The 24,268-nt window shown below is 42.0% G+C and overlaps 1 protein-coding gene across 1 annotated transcript in view; it reads left to right on the plus strand.

The window, feature by feature from the left end:
- Nucleotides 1-11,646, plus strand: part of LOC144771995 (uncharacterized) — a 129,246-nt gene extending 117,600 nt beyond the window's left edge. Inside the window, exons 2-4 of the mRNA XM_078656216.1 lie at nt 8,177-8,569; nt 10,788-10,961; nt 11,449-11,646. Of these exons, the coding sequence (XP_078512342.1) occupies nt 8,542-8,569; nt 10,788-10,961; nt 11,449-11,633 (387 nt within the window). The 5' untranslated portion in view covers nt 8,177-8,541 and the 3' untranslated portion in view covers nt 11,634-11,646. The remainder of the gene's footprint in view (nt 1-8,176; nt 8,570-10,787; nt 10,962-11,448) is intronic.
- Nucleotides 11,647-24,268: the final 12,622 nt, after the last annotated feature.

Here is a 24,268-nt window from a genome sequence, read left to right on the forward strand (position 1 = left end):
TTGGGTGACACACACGACTTTCGCTGGGTCGATGATTGATCTGGTCGGAGTCAGGGTATGCAACACCGGATGTTCTTGTCGGGTCAGGGCGTCTGCTTTCTTGTTGTGCACTCCGGGTCGGTAGGTCACAACGAATTGATATTCCTCGAAGAAGAGCATCCAGCGTAATTGTCTGGGCGTGAGATGTCGGGCGGCTCTTATGAACTGCAGACTACGGTGATCCGTATAGACCGTTACCTGATGAACCGCTCCCAAGAGCCAATGCCTCCCCTCCACAAAGGCATCTCTTATAGCCAGCAACTCCTTTTCAGCTATTGTGTAATTGATTTCCGCCGGACTGAGTTTTCGGGACATAAAAGCGATAGGATGTAGAACGCCTGTATTTTCCTGTCTTTGTGAAAGAACCGCCCCCAAGGCCACTTCAGAGGCATCAGCCTCTACTATGAACGGCAAGTTGGGGTTTGCATGTTTTAGAATTGGAGCACCGATGAAGGCTTCTTTCAACCCATCCAACGCTTGCTGTGCTTCTCCACTCCAGACGAACGGGACGTTCTTTCTTGTTAGACGTGTCAAGGGGGTAACCAGGGCCGAAACCCCCCCAATGAACCTTCTATAAAAGTTCGCAAATCCCAGCAGGCATTGGATATCCTTGACTGTGCATGGACGAGGCCAGTTCTTTATGGCTTGAACTTTTCTCTCAGCCATTATCTGGCCGGATGGCGTAAGCATCACTCCCAAAAACTCGACGGTGGTCACGTGGAACTCACATTTCGTGATCTTACAATAGATATGATGTTTCATCAGGGCTTCGAGCACCTGGCTCACGTGTTGTTGATGTTCACCCGTTGTGTTAGAGTACACCAATATGTCATCTATGTAGACGACTACAAAGAGGTCTAAGTACTCTCGCAACACCTCGTTCAGGAAGTATTGGAACGCGGCTGGGGCGTTACACAGCCCAAAGGGCATCACTAGATACTCAAAGAGCCCATACCGCGTCTTGAATGCCGTCTTCCATTCGTCACCCTTTCTTATGCGAACCAGGTGGTATGCCCCTCGCAGATCCAACTTGGTGTAGATGGTGGCTGCTCTAACTTGCTCCAGTAGAACAGGAATCAGGGGTAAGGGGTATTGGTTCTTCACCGTGACGGTGTTTAGAGCACGGTAGTCGATGCAACACCTCTTTTCACCGTTAGCTTTCAGTATAAAAAACAACGGTGACCGAGAAGGACGAATGTACCCCAGAGCCAGATACTTATCCAGATAAGCTCTCAGGTATTCATTCTCCGGTACTGTAAGGGCGTATAACCTGCCGTTAGGTATTACCACGTCGGGAACCAGATCGATACAACAATCGAAGTCTCTGTGAGGCGGGAGAGCCTCGGCTTGTTCCTCGCTGAACACCTTGGCGTAAGCGGCATAACATGACGGGAGTTCTACTTCTTTCTCTGCTGCTGTGGCTATGTTAAACACCCTGGCCAAGGCATGAGACGGACTCTCAGTAGTCCCCAAACAGTGTTCCTTGCAATACTCCGAATTGAAAAGGATTGTCTTTGAAGTCCAATGGACGTAAGGTTCGTGTTTTTGTAGCCAGGGAAGCCCCAATATGATGCCATATTGGGGTGCTTGGATAATATTAAACGTAATCGTTTCTTGATGCACGCCATTACATACGCACAAAATTTCCGGCGTGTGATATTTCATGGGTCCTGCGATCAGTTCACTACCGTCGACCGCATACACTGGTTCAGGCTGTTTCTTAGCTATGAGCTGGATACCCAGCCTTTCTGCTTCGTGATAGTCCATGAAATACCCAGTGGCCCCAGAATCCACCATTGCTTTTACATCTTGCTCTCCAGTATCCAACAACAGCACCAATGAAAGGTATACATGGTTCTTTTCTTGATCGCAACAGGCTGTGACTGAAGGGATAGCGATAGTGCTTGAGGGTTCCCCTTCTTTCATTCTCAAGCACTGGGGTTTTCCGACTTCTTCTCAACTGTTCCAGCTGCCGTTTGACCAGCCCTGAACCTTCCTGTTTTTGGCTTCACCGGACACTCCCGTAGGTAGTGTCCCTTCTTTCCGCAGTACAAACAGAGCCCGTTCTTCCGACGATGCTCTTTCTCACTAAATGTCAAAGAGGCTCGGACTGCTCCGATTTCCATGGCGTCTTGCGAGGTAGTTGGCTTCTCGTTGCCCCCTCCGCTTCGTTCATGTCCCACTACGATAGGCTCTTTCTTTCTTAATTCTCCTTTGCGTTCCCTTATTCTATGATCAAGCCGGAGAGCGAGTTCAATTAGCACCGAACAGGTACGCGGTTGAGGGTCTATGTGAGCCAGCACGTCTTTCATCTCGTCATTCAGTCCTTGATAGAACAATGCCGATTGTTTGACCTCAGGCCAATCCGTCTCTGCTATAAGGCGACGGAAGTTGTTTAAATAAGAAACCAAGTCAGTAGTGCCCTGTTTAAGCACCAACAACTTCCGGTCGGCTGAGAAGGTTTCGGCTCTACGATCAAAGGTTTTCTCGAATTCTACCCTGAACTCGTCCCAATCGTAGAGTAAGGGATCGTCTCTCCTGACCACAGGAACTGCCCATTGAGCTGCCTTCCCACCTAGATATGAAATCAAGAAGGCCACTCGGGCCTGGTTTGTAGAAAACATTTTGGGTTTGCACATGAGGTGCAAAAGTATTTGTGTCATAAACACCTGCACTTTCTTGTTATCCCCATAATACCTTTCAGGGGGTGCCAGCGGGATTTGTGTGAAAAAACACACAAGGGCCTTGACTCCTAACTCAGCAAGGCTGAGTCCAACCAAACCTATGTAACAAAACAAGTACCAATGCTGAGAATTTCAGTTTACCAACAAATCATTTACCAAAGTAGCTGTTTTGAATGTAACAAAAACAACCCGCTTATAGTATAGCAACATTCGAGATTTATTCTCTTTTATAGAATTTTTTCACTTATTATAACACTATTTTTAGTGCATGGAAATACAAACAATTTTATATACAATATATACATCAACGAACATAAATCACAATAAAACATTTACACCCTTCATACATGCTTGGCCATTCAGTCATACAAAACACATTCACACAATATGACCTAAATGTAAAAGAACAAAAACAATAGGTCCACGTATCGGTAGTAAATCAATGGAAACGATCCTTTCGTGATTTTCAATTCTAAAGTCTGTACAAGTCACAATTCAAAACAGAGTGACCACATCTCTTGTGGCAAGTTAAAGGGCCGTTGTAAAACACCAGTTATAAGCCAGATACGGGACTTGGTTGGTCGACGCGTTTCGAACCCGTTTGTGTGGGCATTTCTACAACTAGTGAAGATGGAGCGGTGGTACTCGCCCCAGCATCGAATGGATTCCCTTGCAACCTGTCCATGCGAGCTTTTAAGTGAGCATTTTCGTTTCTGGAAGCAGCGACCTCTCTATTGGAGGCAGCCAGTTCCGTTTGTACCAAAGCCAAAGCAGCCAGAACGTCATCAAGCGTAGCCATTATCTATCAACACAGCCAAGAGGAGGACGGTAACCGTGGGCCGATGATTCTGTCAGGTTCCACACGTTACTCCTCGGGGCTGTGTTGAAAGGCCTTACTCCACACCCCCACGACCACCCCGTGGCCCGATAATAGATATCACAGACCAACAGGATGATCCCGTGAGCGCGGGGAAGGAAGGGAACAGCGGGGAGGGAGATCTGTAACGATAAGAACAAGAGGTTTAGAGTCACACCCCTCCCTACCTTCTCTATCACTTTGACCACTAACAATATTCACACATTCCTTTATATTGAATCACTAGCATACCTGTAAAGAAAAATACACAGTCTTGATATACAGGAGAGGGAGGTGAGGTCCTATCAGTGGCGGCAATGGGCTAAAAGGAACAAAAGAATGAACATGAGACTTTATAACATTCGCTTCAAGAGCCTATACTACTGCAACACCACACCTACCACTTAGTGTGAATGCTCTGCTTTAAGCCACTTCTTCCATAGTACATAGGTACCCCCCGTTGTTCTCTCCTGTATTGTGAAATAAAGCAAAAACAGGTTGTCTTCAAAACAAAGAAAGAGCAATGGGCTAAAGGTTCAATTCACCCTCATGTCCATTTTACTACAGCATTCAAATGTTAACATTGTACATATGTGAAGAAATTGTACTTGTGCTCTGCACTCTCCAAAATTCGAAAGTACTCTCACTCGGGTGAGACTTGGGTGGTTATGTCAAAGCCACCTAGGCAAAACTTCCAACTCGCATCATTGAATAAATGTCAAGAGTTAATTCTCATATGGCGAGTAAAGTCACCGTTTTCCCCGCAAGAGAAAGCAGCCGCGTTTCTCCAGCAAGAACGGGGAAAACGAACACAGGTTTCCGAGTGAATCACTCGGTTCACACACACAGCCGTGTGTGTATCCAAAAAGGCTCACCCTTAGTTCCGCGGGTCACGGGTCCGTGTGCCTCCAGCCGGCGACCACACGTTAACACTACTACTCACGGTAGCTCCGGGTTCCAAAATCAGCTCCTAGACGGGTCTCGCCCTCGGCAGAATTATCGGCTCTGTTCTTGCTTGTTTCCGGGCTTAAGTTTCCTAAACTGCGCGTCTGACGTCACGCGCTACGTGCGCGTCTGAGGTCACGCGCTACGTATCCCATAGCCCTCTGGGGATTGTGGTTTGAAGGTACTTGGTTGCCGTTTATCACGCTTTGTGCGGACGGCGGCCCACGAAGCCTGATTCCTGACAGTCCCCCTTGTAAATTCGGTAATTTTACCGATTCGGTAATTACCGAATCGGTATTTGCTATTGAATCCTATGGGCTTCAAGGCCCAAAGGAATCAATGGCAAATACCGATTCTGTAATTACAGAATCGGTAATTACCGAATCTTACAGATTCGGTATTTTTACCGAATTTCTTACCTACATAGCAATTACCGAATAGTGAATACCGAATCGGTAAAATTCGGTATTTACCATTCGGTAATTTGCTATTACCTACATCTGGGCCATAATGTCCCCTGCCCTCCCCATTCAAACATTCTGCTAGCCTTTATTTAATCAATCTGTTAGAAAACTGTCATTAAACAATAAAAAAGCAAACAAGCTTTGGCACCTTCTGTATTTGCCAATGCAAATTATTGACTTTGCTGTTCATTGATAAAAATAAGAAAATAGGATATTGCTGGTGTCAAACAGCATTTGGCATGTTTCATCACATATGCTCATTTTTGTAGCAGCACCAGCTTGATGACGCATACGTTAGTAGGCATCAGCAGTCTATTCTCCATGAATATGGAAGTGCCTTCTTAGTGTGTTCTTGTGGTTTGAGTATCTGCCATTTATTGCAGTATTATCCTTCTACTTGTGTTTTGTACTCTTTTGGAACATGCACACGTCACTTTTCTCTTGTAACACACTGTTTGCTACCTCTTACAGTTTGTTTGCTTTAGATGCTTGCACAATGGCCACCATTGCCTGCTTAACGTTTGTTCTTGTGTTTGAGTGTCTGCCATTTATTGCAGTACTTTAACTCTACTTGTATTTTGTATGCTTTTGTAACCCGCACACATGTCACTTTTTCCTCCTGTAATGTACCGTCTGCCACCTCTTGGATTTGTTTGCCTCATGTAACTTAATGTTTGCTTTTGTAATTTGTTCACTTGTAATTTTCTCCTCATGTATCAGTACTGTTCCTATTGTGAAGCGCTCTGACACCTTCGGGTAAAGTCCGCGCTATATAAAATCGCATAAATAAAATAAAATAAATAAAAATAAAATGTATGCACATAACCTATGATTAGGGCCGGACTGAGAACCGAAACCAGCCCTGGCAAACTGCTCGGCCAGCCCAATGGGAGGGGAGGGGGTGTGCAGCGGAGCTGTTTGCCCATTTTGGCTGATTTTGTTACAGGGGGACGATATTGCCAGCCCCCAGTAACAAAACGGCCCCCACCCTACGGCCCACCGGAGAAATGCCTTGTGCTGGCTACGGTCAGTCCGGCCCCACCTATGATGCTGTTTAAAATTTATAGGGGCTTAGTTACAAGCTCCTTGCACCGCCAGTACGTCTCACTTTATCACATAAAAGTATGATGAACCAGCTGCGCAAGGGGATTGTAAACATGCCACATAGTTCCAAGATGTCAGATTACCATCTCTGAGTAGTAAATAAAAAAGATGTGTGCTGGAGCAAATGTTCAGAATGGAGTGGCTTAGGACCAAAGTGACGCTGCCAGGCCAACTTAAAAAGTGAAAAAAGTATTTTGAAGTAAACAGGAGTAAGGAGTTGTGGGAAGTAATCCAACACCAAAGAGTTGGATGAAGTAAACAGTGCTAACGAGAAGTGGCAATGGTGAATAGGGAGGGAAGGGAAGCAACAGAGTTGGAAGCCTATTAAAAAAGCTGAGTGGGACAGAGAACTTGAAGGTAGCAACTGCCAATTCGGGGGGAAAGGGAGCAACATGGGGAACACATGGGTAAGGATCAGTGGTTTGAAGGGGATAGCAGCATTTATGAAAAAGGGAGGGAGAGGAAGAAGGTACAAGCCCCCCTATAGAGTGCAAAAGTAGTACAACAGGGCAGTTCCTAGTTCATACTGGGGGTGGGGGTGAATTCAAGTGATGCACACCTGAGGACAATGTGTGTTGAAAGAAAAGATGGTGTGTGAGCCAAGTGGGCCCCTGCCAGTGCAGTGCATTGTGGATGTGGCTAAGCATATAGAACTGGCACTGTGTATTAATGGGGAGACATTACATAGCAAGGAAGTGAGAAGGGATGTGTGTAGTGCATGGTAGCCTGACCAATACACATGCACTGCTTTGTCTGACAGTGGTACACTTGCCTCGTAGCTCAGAAGGGTTGACAAAGTAGAGCACATTGCTGTACCACATCCTACATGTGATGTGGATCTGGGTGAAGGTGTAGCATCTGGAAAGAGGATGTCTGAAAAAAAAAGTCTTAACATGCCACATATGTCAAAGTAGGAGGACGTAAAACAGAAATGTGCGAAGCAACAGGATGAACTAGATTGCAACCAGAAAGGGCAGGATTCAGGGATGTTTGGAGGGTGAGATGTTGGGCCTAGTAGTGTGGCAAACCTGGGGAGGTTCCAGTCACCAATTCCAGCATTACTAGCATGTGGGGTACAGCTTGACCCATCGATCTCACATACAGGCAACCATGTCAGTCAATTGGATATGTTCATACATATTGTTGGTGCTGGAGTCACATGAGAGGGAATGTATGATCTTGGTTGCATCAGTGTGTACAGTAAGCTGGGTTCCTGGGCCTAAAAGAGGATTGACAGAGGAGGCATGTATACATACAAGTAAGCAGGCCTGGGTCAAACAATGTGTGATACTCTGCAAATAACCAACTCTGGCAATGATGAAAAGGGTGAGCGTCAGTGCTAACAGTAAACCTAGTGTGACAATGCCCATCCACTCAGAGTCTGTACACATTCCCCACTGCTCACAACTATGGAACCAACTGTGTGTGCAAAGAAATCCCGTGAGTATACACAAACCGGAAACCCATAGAGAGTATATACCCTCACACATACCTGCAGTGTGGCAAGGTTGTTAGCTGTGTAGAGGTGTGTGGATTTGTGTGTAAAATGAATGCACATTGTGCATGCAAGATAGCACAACAATTCAGAGTGCTAAGATGTGCTGTGAAAGGCAGACTGCAGGAGCAAATCAGACCCATGACCAAACCCACATAACAGTCCCAGGAGCTGTGGGCTGAGTAGTGGCCACAGGGAATGCAGGCATATTGGGGACTTGGCGCAATGTGAACAGAAATGGTGTAATTACTTGAAACCACAATCAGTATAGCCATCATGTAAGAGTAAGGTAATCACCAAGGCAGATGTTGACCTTACCTCACTGTGCCTGCACAGGCATGGCAGCTCGATGAGCTGTGTAACTGTGTTGCAATGTGTGTCATGACACGACAAGTCATCCTTGTCACACAGTGCTCGTGATAACAATAATGAGATACTGCCATCTGAAAGACAGCAATAGTGCAACTTGGCCTCAGTAACTACGAATAGTATATTCCCTATGCACCAATGTTGAACTGAAAGTGTATGTCAGCCAGATAACTCATTTCAACATCTAACATATCTCTCCTTAAAAATTTCTCTATTTCAGTGCAAAAGGAGAAGCAACACCTCCTGGCAAGCAGTCCGTCTCGGATGATGAACCTGCTGAGGATGTCAGCCTGCCAACCCTGGACCAAGACACCTTCCAGGAAATCCTGGCCTCCTTTTATTCCTCATCTACAGTTGCAGTAATGGCAACAGCATTGCAGCTGACCCAGAGGATTCGCATACAACCAGACATACCCCATCTGCCAGCCCAAACCCAGATCTGGACTCCGAGTGAGCTGTCCATCATAGTGAGGAAAGGGCGTGAAGACGTTGCATACCCTAGGGTGTGTGTGGCGGGCCAAACAGGCGGGGCTTCCATGTGAGTTCACATGCCTCTTTAAGGGTCAGTGACCGATCAGAGCAGAGATGAGAAGGAAGCAGCCTCCTGGTCACAGTAAGTACACCGGGATTGCGCTAGAGAAACTCGTGGATGCAAAGACCTCCATCAAGGATTACATCTAATTGTAGGCGGTAGATATGGGGAGGAAGCGCACCTGCCTATCCTCAATGGTGCTCACTAGTTGTTTGGGCGCCGAGGTCCCTCGAGTGAGCTGTTCATCATTGTGAGGAAAGGGCGCAAAGACGTTGCATACCCTAGTGTGTGTGTGGCGGGGCTTCCATGCGAGTTCACATGCCTCTTTAAGGGTCAGAGACCGATCAGAGCAGAGATGAGAAGGAAGCAGCCTCCTGGTCACAGGAAGTACACGGGGATTGCGCTAGAGAGACTCGTGGATGCAAAGACCTCCATCAAGGATTACATCTAATTGTAGGCGGTAGAGATATGGGGAGGAAGCACACCTGGACCATGCTCACTAGTTGTTTGGGCTGATTATAATGCATGACTGAATTTGAGCTTCAACTCGGGCACCTGCTTTATTTATATCATTCTGTAAGTGCTTCCTGTTTAGGTTTCATTTTTGTGACAGGAGCATCGTGCCAGAATGAATCCTGCCTGCATTATCCTCGAAGATTTGCGGACTTTTTGGCAATTTCGCGTGATTCGCGGATCGCGAAATTGCCAAAAATCCGCAAAATCCGCGAGCTGAACGGATTTTGCGCCCACCCTTACACATGACATTTTTACCCCATGGACACTGTAAGGACAACCTGTGGCTCTCAAACAATGTTGTAGCTGCAAGGACTGCCCTTGCTCTTTGGAACACTTGCAAATAGAAGCACTGACATGAACCTGTCTGTTGAATGTCTGTTGCAGATAGGACAAACTAGATCATGGTGACTGTGTATATACAAAATACAGTTCTCAGCATTGCTTGGTAATTGTACTACTGTCCCTCTCACATGCTCAGGTGTGACAAGTGCAAGCTTCAGCCACCTGCTTTGCCATGGCGATATGTGCCAAATACCTTTCAACTATTGAACAGGATGGTTTGACAATAAGCACTGGTACCTTGAGTGCCACAGAGTGAAATAGGCAAACTTATCTCTCAAGGGCAGAAATGTATTAATTGGACCTGTAATCCACTAACACATGCTCACACATCCAAAGATACCTTGCTTAGGTATTATAACAATGCCATCATGCATGTATGTAAGACTCAAAGCTCCAACAGAAGTTTACATATGAGTACCATCATAAGGAATGTACTGAGAAAAGGCTAATATTAATGGCCAATACCACCTGTGTAGCATCATCTCTCTGCCACTGAAGGATGCAGAAGCTTAGTGCCACACCTTGGATGTCAATAAGAAAAAACTGCAACCACTAAGCAATTGTCTTTTTGTGTCAAATGATTAATGGTATTGGAAGGCAACCTGTTTTAGGGGTAAGCCACTCACCTGAACTCCAGGTCATTCCACCATGGCGACAATAATTCACAAAACCCACTGAGAGCTGACAAAAAGACAGTATGGAAAATATACTGCTTTTCCAGAAGCTCCCAATGGGAAAGGGGATTGAGATGAGAGAAAAAGAAAGACAAGAAAGGCTGGAATTTCTTTAGGTGTACCTCAAATCGAAGTGTGCCTCAAATCATTATTTCTCAGAACATAGCCTTACTGGGGTCTAAATGACTTGAACCTCCTGAGATAATCGGGGTGTGACTCCGGCTGGGTTGTGACACAATAATAACATAGGGGGAGTAAAATATTGGTGTGATCACATTATCAGTGAAGATTAACACAATGCCAAGCTCTTAAGGTTCCTTCTTAATGTTTTAGAAGCTATCTTGGTGGGGGTCACTGTGAGTATGACTCTTTTCCTGGGAATACTCCTTACCAAAGAAACATGAAAATAGAACAATAACAAGCTAGAAATGTCCCTTGCACATATAGTTTGAACTGTTAAGACCTTGGTTATGCCTTGTTACAGGTTGTTAATTGGGATATAAAAAAAGTCAAGTACAAGTCTTTTTTCTCATTGTTAGCATGTCCTGCTCATACAAATAATACAGTTTTCTTCTGCACTGTTCAAGTACTCATTTTCTTTTTTTGCACTGTTTTTAGGGATTCAAGATTGAGTTAGTTCTTTTTTTTGTCCAAGCATAATCCAAATATAATAAGAGAAAAAACTAATGAAGCAATGGCTACCTGAGTGATTTTAAAGGTCGCCATTACCTTACTTTAACAATGATTTGCATGTGCTTGTCTTACAGGGTCGACAGTAGGAGAATCAGCTACGATGCGACAGAGACCGGAATCCTGGAAGCCACCGAAGGATGAACAGCTGAAGAGGAAGAGCGCTGGCAGAAGAAGTCGACGTAGGACGCACAGCCGAAGAAGCGGAATTCCAACTGTAAATGCGAAGAAGCGCATAAAGCCGGAGACAGGTAAGTGCTTTGCCACACAAACAAGACTAAGTGCTGAGTCAGTGAAAGGGAGCAGTTTACTTTAAATACAGCAGCCATTTGCTCTCGACTAAACATTATCCCCTCCACCAACAAAAACCTTTGAAAAATCTAAATACCATAATCCAATAATTTAATAACTATCTCGCCCTGGAACATGCGTGGAAAATCCCATTGCTGAAAAGCGTCAGGGACTCCTTTGTCAACCTAGGGCCCTTAGACTTATTTGACAAACCTGAGACAATAAAGTTAAAAGATATAAGAGATATTAAAACACTCTTCCCAATGTTTGCAATGGCGCAGCGCGAAACTGTTGAACTGGGGAAACACTCGGTTAGAGATTATATTTTAGTTAAAAAGTCACAGGGTATAGAACCTTATTTAACATTTATGACTAATGCCCATGATTGTTTTTTGGTAAATTGTTTTTTACTAAATTATATCCACCCCTTATTGGCTTTACCGGCAGGTTTTATTATATACTCAGAAGAGAGAGGACCATGCGGCTGCGACATGAAGTCTCCGGAGGACACACTTCACCTCGTTTTATTATGCCCGTACTATGCCTACCCCAGGAAACTGTTTCTGAAAAAGCTGTTAAGACGAGCTAGATTCAGGCAGGCTCGGGTAGCTTTGCTATTTTTAAAAATGTGAACTGATTTTTTTACCCTTTATTGTGTGACAAACTTTTTAAAGGCAGCTTTAAAACTACGAATAACAAGGGGGGACTGAGTACATCAATGAGGATATGCATAGTAGGTTAAGGACGTTCCACCGATGATATTATATTTTAGCCCATTTTAGCAAAACTGTATTTCTGTGAATCATTGACTGTTATTTATACGCTTTTATGGTTTGTTTATCAAACGGAATAAAGTTGATTATTCATTCACAATTTAATAACAAATAATATCAAACTTACCTAAGCCTATACTATCTAAATCTACCTAAAAAAATGCTAACTATATCAAAGATATAAAGAAGCATAAAATGTTCACACGAGCTGGAGGAGCTGTTCCACAATCGCCTTCAAATATTTCAGGCGGGTGGCCAGCCGTTAGTGCTCCTCCTTTACACGGTCCATCTTTTGATTAAGGTTCTTGAACTCGCAAATTATTATGTACTGGAACGCAGTCCACAAGCTTGTTTCCTTGCTTGTCTGACCAGACGTGTGGGTGGTTATGGAGTGGGTGGTGCCACACTTGTGCTTGCCTGTGCCTGGGTAAGGCCTGTCAGGCCTGGCTTGGCCCTACTCTGGCCTGGCTTGGTCCTGGTCTGGGCTAACTTGGTCCTGGTCTGGGCTGAATCGGTCCTGGTCAAGATGGCTTGGTCCTCGGTTCTGACCTTGTCAGTAGGTGTTGTAGGGAAGTCTGGTGTGCTTTGCCTGGCAATGTTACTGTTTCCTGCTGCTTTTGCCCACACATAAAGGTTTTCCATTTTCTTGAATGCCTTCGCCACATTCTTCATATGCCTGTGCCAGTCCCTGTGCTGCTCAAATGTGCCTGTTTCATTAACACTCATGTAGGCTAGGGAGAAAATAATAATACATTGTTAAGACAGTTAAGACATGTACATGATGGCGGAGATAAATAGTTTGAGATTATTATCCAATCAAATGTACCTGAGCATAACATGATAGCAATAGTCAGAGCTATGGCCAATAATTTGCCACTACATAGTCCTCCCCTAGTACAACCATTACAATTGCGTCAACTGCCATCTGTGTGGCTGCATAAAATGTAACAGTACTCGCAATGAAATTCCTCAGATATCTTAGGCCAAATATTCACACCCATGAAGATGTCTAGATCTACACATATGACACATGGGCCTGGATAACCAAGATCATGAACCTAAGTGTAAGTGGATGAGATGATACAGTACAGGTAGTGTGGCTTTCTTTTGCATACATCATCTGGACTTTCAAAAGGCTGCACACGTTGCACCACGCACTCACTTCAGGGCTAAATATTCGGAGGGCAACACATAAAAGGCAACATGTCTCACACAGGATTTTCCATAAAATTTCCACAACCACACAAAGGCCCCCTGCATGGTTTAATTTGAGCTCCTACATGTTGATTTAGGCAAATGCAGGTTTAATAGCTGTGTGCCAACGCCCAGGAGGCCTAAAATGGGTATTGCAGGTTGTTTACTCATGCAACACCCATGGGGTATGGCAAAGTCCCAGCTTAACATTAGCACATAAACCTGGTGATCCATTAAAACTGAAAGCCACCCGAGGTGAGGACTAGCTAGGAGCTGTTACTTCATTTCTCAACAATATTTCCTCTTCCTATGTATGCAGCATTCTGCAGAATGCAAAGTAAGAGGAAAGACTCCTAGGATTGTTTAAGTGCAGGAATGTTCACCTTTCCACACAAAAAAGTACGAACAACACAGGCATCATTGCACCATGTTGCAAGGGCACCTGTGTTGGCACTCCGCAGAAAAACAGCACAAGCGCAAGGCAACGGGACGGGAATGAACTGCATTGCATTTATACAGTGCATTCCGATCCCTTTCTCTTTGGTGTAGGGCAGTGCCACAAGGTTGAATAATCGCCTAATTACATCTGCAGAGATGCGTACTTCCAGTGAGCCTGCTAAAATACACCTAACAGTTTAATACATAATCATTGTCCATGAGCAGTCCTAAAGACACTTTGGCCAGGTTCTGTACTGATTCACAGACTGACAGCTCATTGATGTTAGGTGACCTCATACCACATTTCTCAATTGATCATCTCGACCTAGATCATACACAGACATCAGATTTGGTCACACATAAACTATTTACACTTACTGGTAGCTTTGTGGTCTTGAAAAGATTGAGCCTCTCCCCATGAAAATGGAATATGTCCACCTAGAAGACATGTAAGAGGACATAGCTTTGAGAAAATTTGTGTTCATATGTTAACATTGGATCACTGAAATAATATCGACTGACAAAATATCGACTACCAAAAATATCGAGGAAAAAATATCTACAGACAAAATATCGAGTTTGTATCTACAAACAGGTAAGTACAAAAATATCGAGTACAAAATATCGTTTTCAAAAATATAGTTATAAAAAATATCAACTTTATTAAAAACAGTGTTAAATTAAATTAAAATTTAAAATTAATTACTAAAATATACTTAAAAATACTTAAATTAACTTATAATAATTTAATATTTAATAAAAGTTATAAAAAAATTAACAATCATATTTGTTAAAACATATGTATATATTAACATAATATAATTAAATAATATCCAATATTATTAACGTACAATAGCAAAATGTAAAAAAAACTATTCCCACTCCAGTGGGTGCAACAGTGAGGAAAGCGTTGGATAGCGTAGGGGTAAAAAATACTATTCCCTCTCCAGTGGGTGCAACAGTAGGGAAAGCGTTGGATAGCGTAGGGGTAAAAATTACTATTCCCACTCCAGTAGGTGCAACAGTAGGGAAAGCGTTGGATAGCGTAGGGGTTACATTTACTATTCCCACTCCAAATAGTGCAACAGTAGGGAAAGCGTTGGATAGCGTAGGGGTTTAAATTACTATTCCCACTCCAAAGAGTGCAACAGTAGGGAAAGCATTGGATAGCGCAGAGGTTAAAATTACTATTCCCACTCCAAAGAGTGCAACAGTAGGGAAAGCGTTGGATAGCGTAGGGGTAAAAATTACTATTACCACTCCAGTGGGTGCAACAGTAGGGAAAGCGTTGGATAGCGTAGGGGTAAAAATTACTATTCCCACTCCAGTGGGTGCAACATAAGTAAAGCGTTGGATAGCGTAGGGGTAAAAATTACTATTCCCACTCCAATGGGTGCAACAATAGGGAAAGCGTTGGATAGCGTAGGGGTTAAATTTACTATTCCCACTCCAGTGGTTGCAACAGTAGGGAAAGCGTTGGATAGCGTAGGGGTTAAAAATACTCTCCCCACTCCAGTGGGTGCAACAGTAGGGAAAGCTTTGGATAGCGTAGGGGTAAAAATTACTATTCCCACTCCAGTGGGTGCAACAGTAGGGAAAGCGTTGGATAGCGTAGGGGTTAAATTTACTATTCCCACTCCAGTGGGTACAACAGTAGGGAAAGCGTTGGATAGCGTAGGGGTAAAAATTACTATTCCCACTCCAGTGGGTGCAACAGTAGGGAAAGCGTTGGATAGCGTAGGGGTAAAAATTACTATTCCAACTCCAGTGAGTGCAACAGTAGGGAAAGCGTTGGATAGCGTAGGGGTAAAAATTACTATTCCCACTCCAGTGGGTGCAACAGTAGGGAAAACATTGGATAGCGTAGGGGTAAAAATTAATATTCCAACTCCAAAGAGTTCAACAGTAGGGAAAGCGTTGGATAGCGTAGGGGTAAAAATTACTATTCCCACTCCAGTGAGTGCAACAGTAGGGAAAGCGTTGGATAGCGTAGGGGTAAAAATTACTATTCCCACTCCAGTGGGTGCAACAGTAAGGAAAACGTTGGATAGCGTAGGGGTAAAAATTACTATTCCAACTCCAAAGAGTGCAACAGTAGGGAAAGCGTTGGATAGCGTAGGGGTAAAAATTACTATTCCCACTCCAGTGAGTGCAACAGTAGGGAAAGCGTTGGATAGCGTAGGGGTAAAAATTACTATTCCCACTCCAGTGGGTGCTTCAGTAGAGAAAGCGTTGGATAGCGTAAGGGTTAAAATTACTATTCCCACTCCAAAGTGTGCAACAGTAGGGAAAGCGTTGGATAGCGTAGGGGTAAAAATTACTATTCCCACTCCAGTGAGTGCAACAGTTGGGAAAGCGTTGGATAGCGTAGGGGTAAAAATTACTATTCCCACTCCAGTGAGTGCAACAGTAGGGAAAGCGCTGGATAGCGTAGGGGTAAAAATTACTATTCCCACTCCAGTGGGTGCAACAGTAGGGAAAACGTTGGATAGCGAAGGGGTAAAAATTACTATTCCAACTCCAAAGAGTGCAACAGTAGGGAAAGCGTTGGATAGCGTAGGGGTAAAAATTACTATTCCCACTCCAATGAGTGCAACAGTAGGGAAAGTGTTGGATAGCGTAGGGGTTAAAATTACTATTCCCACTCCAAAGAGTGCAAAAGTAGGGATATGAAAGACTTCATATAATATTTCTATTAATATAAATAAATATCTAGAAAAAATTAATTAAAAGTAATTACCAATTTAATATAATATAATAATTAATCAATTAAAATTACAAATTAAAAGTTAATATTTACACTTATGTACCTATTAATAAAAATTAATTACGAATTAACAATTAATAATTTTGCATTTAAAAATTAATTAACAATTAATTCAAAATAACTACAATTAAATAAATTGATTTATTTAATTAATTATAAATAAATTACTTCCCACCCTATTCCCCTATAAACGCACAACTCGCTACAGAAATAAAATTAGTAAAATTAACATAATTAGCAATTAATCAATTAATTAAAATTAATTGCCAATTAAAATGTAAATAATTACCAAATATCAATTAATTAACAATTAATGAAAATGAATAACAATAATTAAATTTACATATTTTATTAATTGGAATTAAATTACTTCCCACCCTACTCCCTTATACACCCACAACCCACTACAGAAAATAAATTAGTAAAATAACATAATTAACAATTAATAAATTAATTAAAATTAATTGCCAATTACATTTTAATTAATTATCAATTATAAATTAATTAACAATTAATTAAAAATGAATGCTAATAAATAAATTTACAATTTTAATTAATTATATTTGAATTACTTCCCACCCTATTCCCCTATAAACCCACAACCCGCTACAGAATTAAAATTAATTGCCAATTAAATTTTTATTAATTATCAATTATAAATTATTTAACAATTAATTAAAAATGAATACCAATAAATAAATGTACATATTTAATTAATTATATTTAAATTACTTCCCACCCTATTCCCCTATAAACCCACAACCCGCTACAGAATTAAATTACGCAAAAATTAAAAAAACAAATTTAATTAATTAAAATAAATTATAACATAAATACACACTTTTCACACATATAGTAACATAAAAATCACTATAACAAATTTGATATTATTAAAAATTCGATAATTTTTATAATGTATAATATATACTTCGATATTTTAACTGTTCATATTTTTAACATTCGATATTAACTCACTTACCTTAAAAACGATATTTTTGATGTCTATATTCTGTCCTGTCGATATTTTTTCCATTCGATATTCAAAACTCGATATTCTGTCCATTCGATATTTTGAAGTCGATATTTTGACTGTTTACCGTTAACATTATTATTTGATATACTATGACTCCACAGTATTTATGAAGAGCTCACCTGCATATACAGACATATGGCAACATGGCCAGCTAATTGAAAGCATCTACCCACACATGCATCATCCCCGCCGTTTGCGAATTCCAAATTGAGAAAAATAGCGAATCGCAATTTGGAATTCGCAAAACGGGATGCATGAATATTTTCTAATAATATTAGCGATTCGGTAAAATTCGCATTTTTTACCGATTCGCAAATATTATGCGAATTCTAATTTGCTAATTCCTATTTCCCATTGATTCCTATGGGCCAAAAAGCCCATAGGAATCAATGGGAATTGCGAATTTGCAAAATAGAATTTGCATAATGTTCATGCATTCCATGGGTGCAGGGGGGGTCCAAAGGACCCCCCCCCTGCACCCCTGAAATGTATTTTTAAGTGGATGTTTCACACACACATGTCCTAAGGACATGTGTGTCTGTAACATGCAAGTTGAAAAAATGCATTTTTTTGCTTTTTTTTAAATTTTCGCAAATTAACATGAGGGTCAACCTCGTGTTAATTTGCACTTCCAATTTCCAAATTCGCAATTTTAAAAAAAATGATGCACTGCATTTAAGGAATCGCACAAATGCGATTCCTTAAATGCATTTGCATTTTTTAGAAATGCAAAAAAATGCGAATTGTGCAAAAAAGTTTGATGCATCCCAAAAATGTTTTTTGCATTCGCAAACGGCCGATTTTTCCGATTCGCACCGTTTGCGAATGCAAAAACCAATGATGCATGTGCCCGCTAGTCCTTTTGGAACCCAGACCAGGGGTTATGCTGGATTTCAGGGGTGCACATTGTGACATGCATGTATCATGCATTCAGGATGAGACAGAGTGAGTAATGCTTGGTAGCATAGTGGCAGAGTCCAGTGTACCAAGGTACCTGGGTGAAATGATTTACCCTAGTAGTCCATAAGGGCCAAGCTGATGAGCCTCTTGTACCTCATCTGTATACATTTAAGATTTTTTATTTATTTATGTATTTATTTATTTTTGGAGTTTTATATAGCGCAAACTAGACTCAAGGCATCTTTACAAGAGCGCTTTACATGAGCACCAGGTTCGTTACATGAGAATATTTCTATTTTTTTAGGCACAGGGAGATTAAGTGATATGCCCATAATCACAGCATGTTGAGCGTTGTTGCTGAGACCCGACACTGGTTCCCCTGCTTCGAGGTCGACCACTCTAGCCACAAGGCTACAACCTCTCCCCTAGATGCTCCAGCTGCCTAAATCTATACGTCACATATAAATTATTTGACACAAAGTTACTTTTGTTGGCTTAGTATGGCCTCATAGATATGTAGTAAGGCAATACAGCACAAATTGCAGCATAGCCTTACTCAACACTAAGGATGCCTTCCATGGGCCTTCAGGGGATGAACCTAATGAACCCCCACGTATAAAGACGCATTACCAGAATTATTAGACTTGTGGACTTGAGACTGTGCAATATGGCTCTCCAGGGGTGGCACAAGAAGGAAACATTATTAGAGTTGCACTTGTGTTTTTTTGTGGGCATGTGTGCCACATTCTGAAACACACTTCAATAGAGGAGAAAGGGTAATAGCATTCCAATTTGTGCAAGAAGTTGCACATTCAAGCACAAAAAGAATCCTCACAACAACAAACACATACCTGCACCATGGTGCAAGGGTGCCTGCATTGGGGCTGGTATGTAAAAATGGCACAAGTACAAGGTGAACAAACAGTTATGTTCCATCTTGGATGAATGTGGTGCATTCCTACCCTACCACTTTGGTTATAGTCAGCACAGCAAGCCTACCACAAATAAACATTGTATGAGGACGCAAGTAACATTACTTTACATCATTCCCTCATATATTTTTATACAGATACAAGTGTTTCACGTCTTCATATTGTTGGAATAGACAAATCATGTTTAACTGTTTTTGTTTGTTTGTAGATTTACATAGTGCAGCTTATCATCAGTGAGCGTATTAAGGCGCTGTCCATGTGCACAGGGAGAGTAATTGATTTGCCCAGAATTACAGGATGTTGTGTCAACCCAGAGACCCAAATCCCGGGTCCCCAGCTCCCTCGTTGGCAACTCTGGCCAATGCACCACATCCTCTACTTCCAGATAATGATTCAACAGTATATGCAGGCATGAAATACATACCGGCAAGTCTACCAATCTCCAGCCCGAGGAAGTTGATGATATCTGCCTCCCTGGAGATGTTGTTCTCAGCACTTTGAATGTGTTCTTGTGGAGCCGGTGCACCCGCTCCCGCTGATCACATGTGTCCTTTGTAGGGTCGCCTTGGCTAACCCTGACACCAGCCTCTAGCACCCTTGGTAGGTAATTGTAAATCAACCATATGAGGCCTCCCAGTTGTGGCTCGCTAAAATTCCTTCCCCTGCCAGACATACTGCAAATCCCAAACAATCCGCCCAAAAAACCTGTATGAAAATCTAAAACCCCTAAACACAATACGTACCCCAACAAATATTCCCTAAGTAAAGAAACTCTCAATAGTACAATTACACCAGAAAAACAATACAGTGAGAAAAGACAATAAAGGACGACGACAGGACAAGATCTGGACAAAAAACAGACTTACTATAGAAGTAGACACATCTCTTGCACAGACACTCTCATGCAACCTCGTCCACCCAGCGCAGACTAACAGAGAGTAAGTGAGCGCAAATATAACTTCACACTTTCTTGTTTGCAGCCTGCCATGCCCAATGCATAGTTTCCTGTGTGTATCCCACCCATTTTTCACAAATGCGTGATTTTTTCTGATGTATTGGTATAGAAATAGCCAAAGAGTGAGTGACGCACTATGCTTTGACCACATTTGGGTTTTCAACTCATGGGTCCCAATGCATGGATTACGAGTAACACTACGGTGGCTATGCGATGCACAAATAGGTACATGCGTGGGATTTGACCCACAGAACTGGCCTATTGTCTAAAATACACTGCAGCGATTTGTACAATGCAGGTCAACACAGCTTGGGCTTAACTTATCTAGCTTCTCTAGCCTCACCTGACAGGCTTGATACCTTCTGATGTGTTGACTGTATTTGTCAAAAAAGAGTCCTTGTGTGTGGTTATGTCTTCTGTGTGTGGACAAATTGATAGTCAATATGTTTAAGTGAGGAACACATATACATTGTGATGTTTGCAACATGGCAACCAATTTGTAGATTTTGTTATTTGTAATATGCTTGGGTGAACGTAGGTATCTGCGGAATCGGTATCTTTTCACTCAATGACACTGTATTTCAATGGCTATGAACTATGTTAATGTATGCACCTTCATGCAATATATCAACAATCATACAATCAGTCTGCATTGCTGACATTGGTTAACATACGGATGCAATCCACAATCAGGGAGGCACAGAGAATGTGAAGTTCAACCAATCTACAGTGTATATTTCATCCTGCATACCAAATTCCTGGACAGGCATTATAGGTGTGTTGTTAGACCAATATGACACCTATGACCTTCGGACAGACATCAATTAGCACACCACAGTAGGCACCTTGCACCATGGGAATTAATGGCCTGACACATTTGATCTCTGGGCTTTGTGTCAGAAACAGGATGTGTGGCACTTGCTCAATACACCATGTGAAATGTATTAGCTAAGTCTATTAGTCGATGGTTTGACCATCAGAGTCCAGCTTCCGCAGTCCAGACAAGCGTGATGAATCCCAAGTGTCACTATTTATATATGTATCTCTGTTCCCTCCATTGTATTGCTCTCTGCCAGAGTGGGGTAGTTTGACCTTTGCATGTGGGTAGCCGTGCACATCACCTGGAAACATTTTCATGTACTAATATGAGACACCAGGCAAACCTGTGAAACTTCAGGGACTGCTACCTTAACTTGAGTTATACTACATGTATAGTCACTGAAAAAACTCATCTTTACTACTATTTAATGGGTCACCTGTGTACATCAGTACACATAGTTGGAGGACTGGGGTTAACTGCATACTTAGGTTTTCAGTAATTGTGCAATATTACAGTCACATCCATTCCTGTAAATAACTGTTTGAACATTGACTCATAGGCCAAGTGTGCCTGCATTGACCATTGATGGCCATTCCAACACCAGCACAAGTCAAGAGTCAAAATATAAAAGTTTCCTGTCGGATACAGTGCAAATTGTGCAATGTGCTTGCAAACATAGATGAGGTGTATATAGACTACCTGAGTGGCACTTAGTGGCCACTGCTAATATATGCCCATCAATTTCCAATCTCGGGACATCATGTAGACCAGGGGTCTCCAACCTTTTCTGTAGTGAGAGCTACTCCTGCTCAAGGAAATTCCTTCAGAGCTACTTGCAAATGTGTTCACTGTAAAATAATGACAACATGTGTTAACATAACACTACAACTCTCCTAAGCAGGATTATCACTAGTGACCACTGAGGCATTCAAGGCAAGGTTACCAGCAGAAATGTCAGGAAAATGTTTAGCAATATTAAATGCATCCACCTGAGTAATAAAGTAACATTCACATCATCATAGGCCTTTTGGCACAAAGGATATAGCCACAGTAGAAAGTCTCCTTAACCCAAATTGAACTATCATTCGGCTATCAACTTCAAATGTGTTTTAGAACTGCAATATTTTGTCTTCGTCCGCATATTGGTTTTAAAAGTCATTTTTCTATCAAATGCCACTTTTTAATTTGGGCAAACAAACTCAATTTTCCAGGAGCAAAACCTCTTCTAAATAAAAATGTAGCTTGCCTTCAAAATAGGTTTTTAGAATATACACAGTCTACAAACACCAGCTTGTCACTTTAATCAAGTACCATTAGCTTGGCAGTTCGGGCTGGACTGTTCCCAAGATGCACAGGGTAAAGACTGATTTGCATATGGCTGGGCCTGAACTGAGGTGGCGAAGTGAGCTAAATAATGATGATGGATTCAACCCAGATCAGTGACTGGGGTGAGTGTCCTGAAAAGTTTCAGTGCTCTGTCCATCATCTCCTTGTGTTCGCTTTGTTCACACTAAATTGACAGGGTATGCCCAGACGTGGGTCCCTTGCTCATTTTGCCACTGGTTTCAAGCTAACCTGGCTGAAGAGGGGTGTTACCCCAAAACCGGTCCCAGGACGCTTGTTTCTGGTTCTGGGAAGTCCTAGCTTGGCAGATCGGGCTGGACTGTACCCATGAGGCACAGGGTCAAGACTGATTTGCATATAGCTGGGTCTGAACTGAGGTAGCGAAGTGAGATAAAGAATGATGATGGATTTAACCCAGATCTGTGACTGGGGGTGAGTGTCTGAAAAGTTTCAGTGCTCCGTCCATCATCTCCCTGTGTATGCTTTACTTCTATCAATGTCAGTAGAAGTAAGTCTACTCTGACCTGACTAGGATGCAAGACTGGGCCATGAGTTTTCTAAACAAAACATGAGATAAATCTAAACAGCAACAGAAAGGTAAACCTCGTGGAGATTCTCCACACCCTGAGTCCTCTGAGATACGGTACCATTTTCATGATCATAGTGAAATCAAGACTCAAAACAGATATCAGGTTCCTAATACAAGTTCTTTTCATTCCTTTCAGGAATCCTCTGATCAGCAGTCATGAGAGAGAAGGACAATCCGAACAAAGACAAGAAGAGCACTTGAAACAGAAAAGGAAGATACACTGCTTGTTTGACGTGAAGATGATGAAGGATAACAAGATTATTCAATATAAATCCCCATTTCAGAAAAAAGAAAGTAGCAGCTTTGACTGTTTAAAAAGCCACAGACAGTGAGAACTCTCCTCCAGAACAGGAGTTGGGTGGTGACTCTCCTCAACAGTTTGACAGAAGTCACCATAGTACATAAGAATCTCCAAGAGTTTCCTATAGCTGAACCATGTGATACATTTGTTACAGTTGAAACCGTAGATACATGTGTGGCCCCTCCTGACGGATTATATCACTTAGATATTCAAATTGAAGGTGATGTTAGGTGCAGCATTAAAACAAAATTCTGGGACAACTTTACCTCATCTTATGACATCCTCTTTGCATGGGTCAATTGGCCCCCACCATTTGTACCCGCACCCCCCCAAGGTGAGGATGTGATCCTTACTTATTTTTTACACCTTGTCTGTGATGAAGTATGACAAGCTTACGTGTCTGAAGGGACCCTTGCACTGGCCCCTGCACTTTACCATATTCATGTTGGTTGAGATAAGGATTCCCCTTTTTATTTCATTCCTCTATGGTCCACCCCACAGCAACCACAATATCCTGTTATATGGGATGCTAAATCACTGTTAAAGAAATTCTGTTCCAATTGGAGTACCAGGGATTAATTGAACCCTCCGTTTCTCAATTGTATAATTCTCTTTTCCCTGTTTGAAACCTGATCATTCCTATTGCATTGTCTCAGACTATAGACATTTGAAAAGTCATACATGTACCTCTGCGGTGCAAAACAAGCAGAATCTGGCACAAATAACAATGTGGTCATAAAAAATAAAACATCACATAGGATATTTCCAATGTTTTATTACACTTTGGCTCTTGAGAGCCTAGACTGGTCCACTTTTAGTGACCTGGGTTTTTAAATGCACTATGCACAACATTCTATGAGCTGTAAGAATAGCCTGAGATTTTTTGCTGCTTAAATTGTTCTTCATGACATTGACCCTGATGCTCCGTCCTACGTAGATGATATCTACTTCACGGATGATAAATTATATCTTCACTTGGCCAGAGTAGAATGCATAATATTGAGGTTTGCTGAACTTGCCTAAGGTTCATCTTTAAGAATTCTAATATAGCTTTTTTAAGTTTCCTTTTCCTTAAAACACTTAAAACACATAAAACATTACAGTACCTGCTAGGATTTTTAGATTTTGGCAAAACATACATATCTGAATATGCACAACGTATAAAACCTCTTTATGCATTAATAAGCCCTGATTTTTCCACTTCCTGCTGGTCATCATAAC

Source organism: Lissotriton helveticus, chromosome 8 (assembly GCF_964261635.1).
Source record: "Lissotriton helveticus chromosome 8, aLisHel1.1, whole genome shotgun sequence".
NCBI lineage: Eukaryota > Metazoa > Chordata > Amphibia > Caudata > Salamandridae > Lissotriton > Lissotriton helveticus.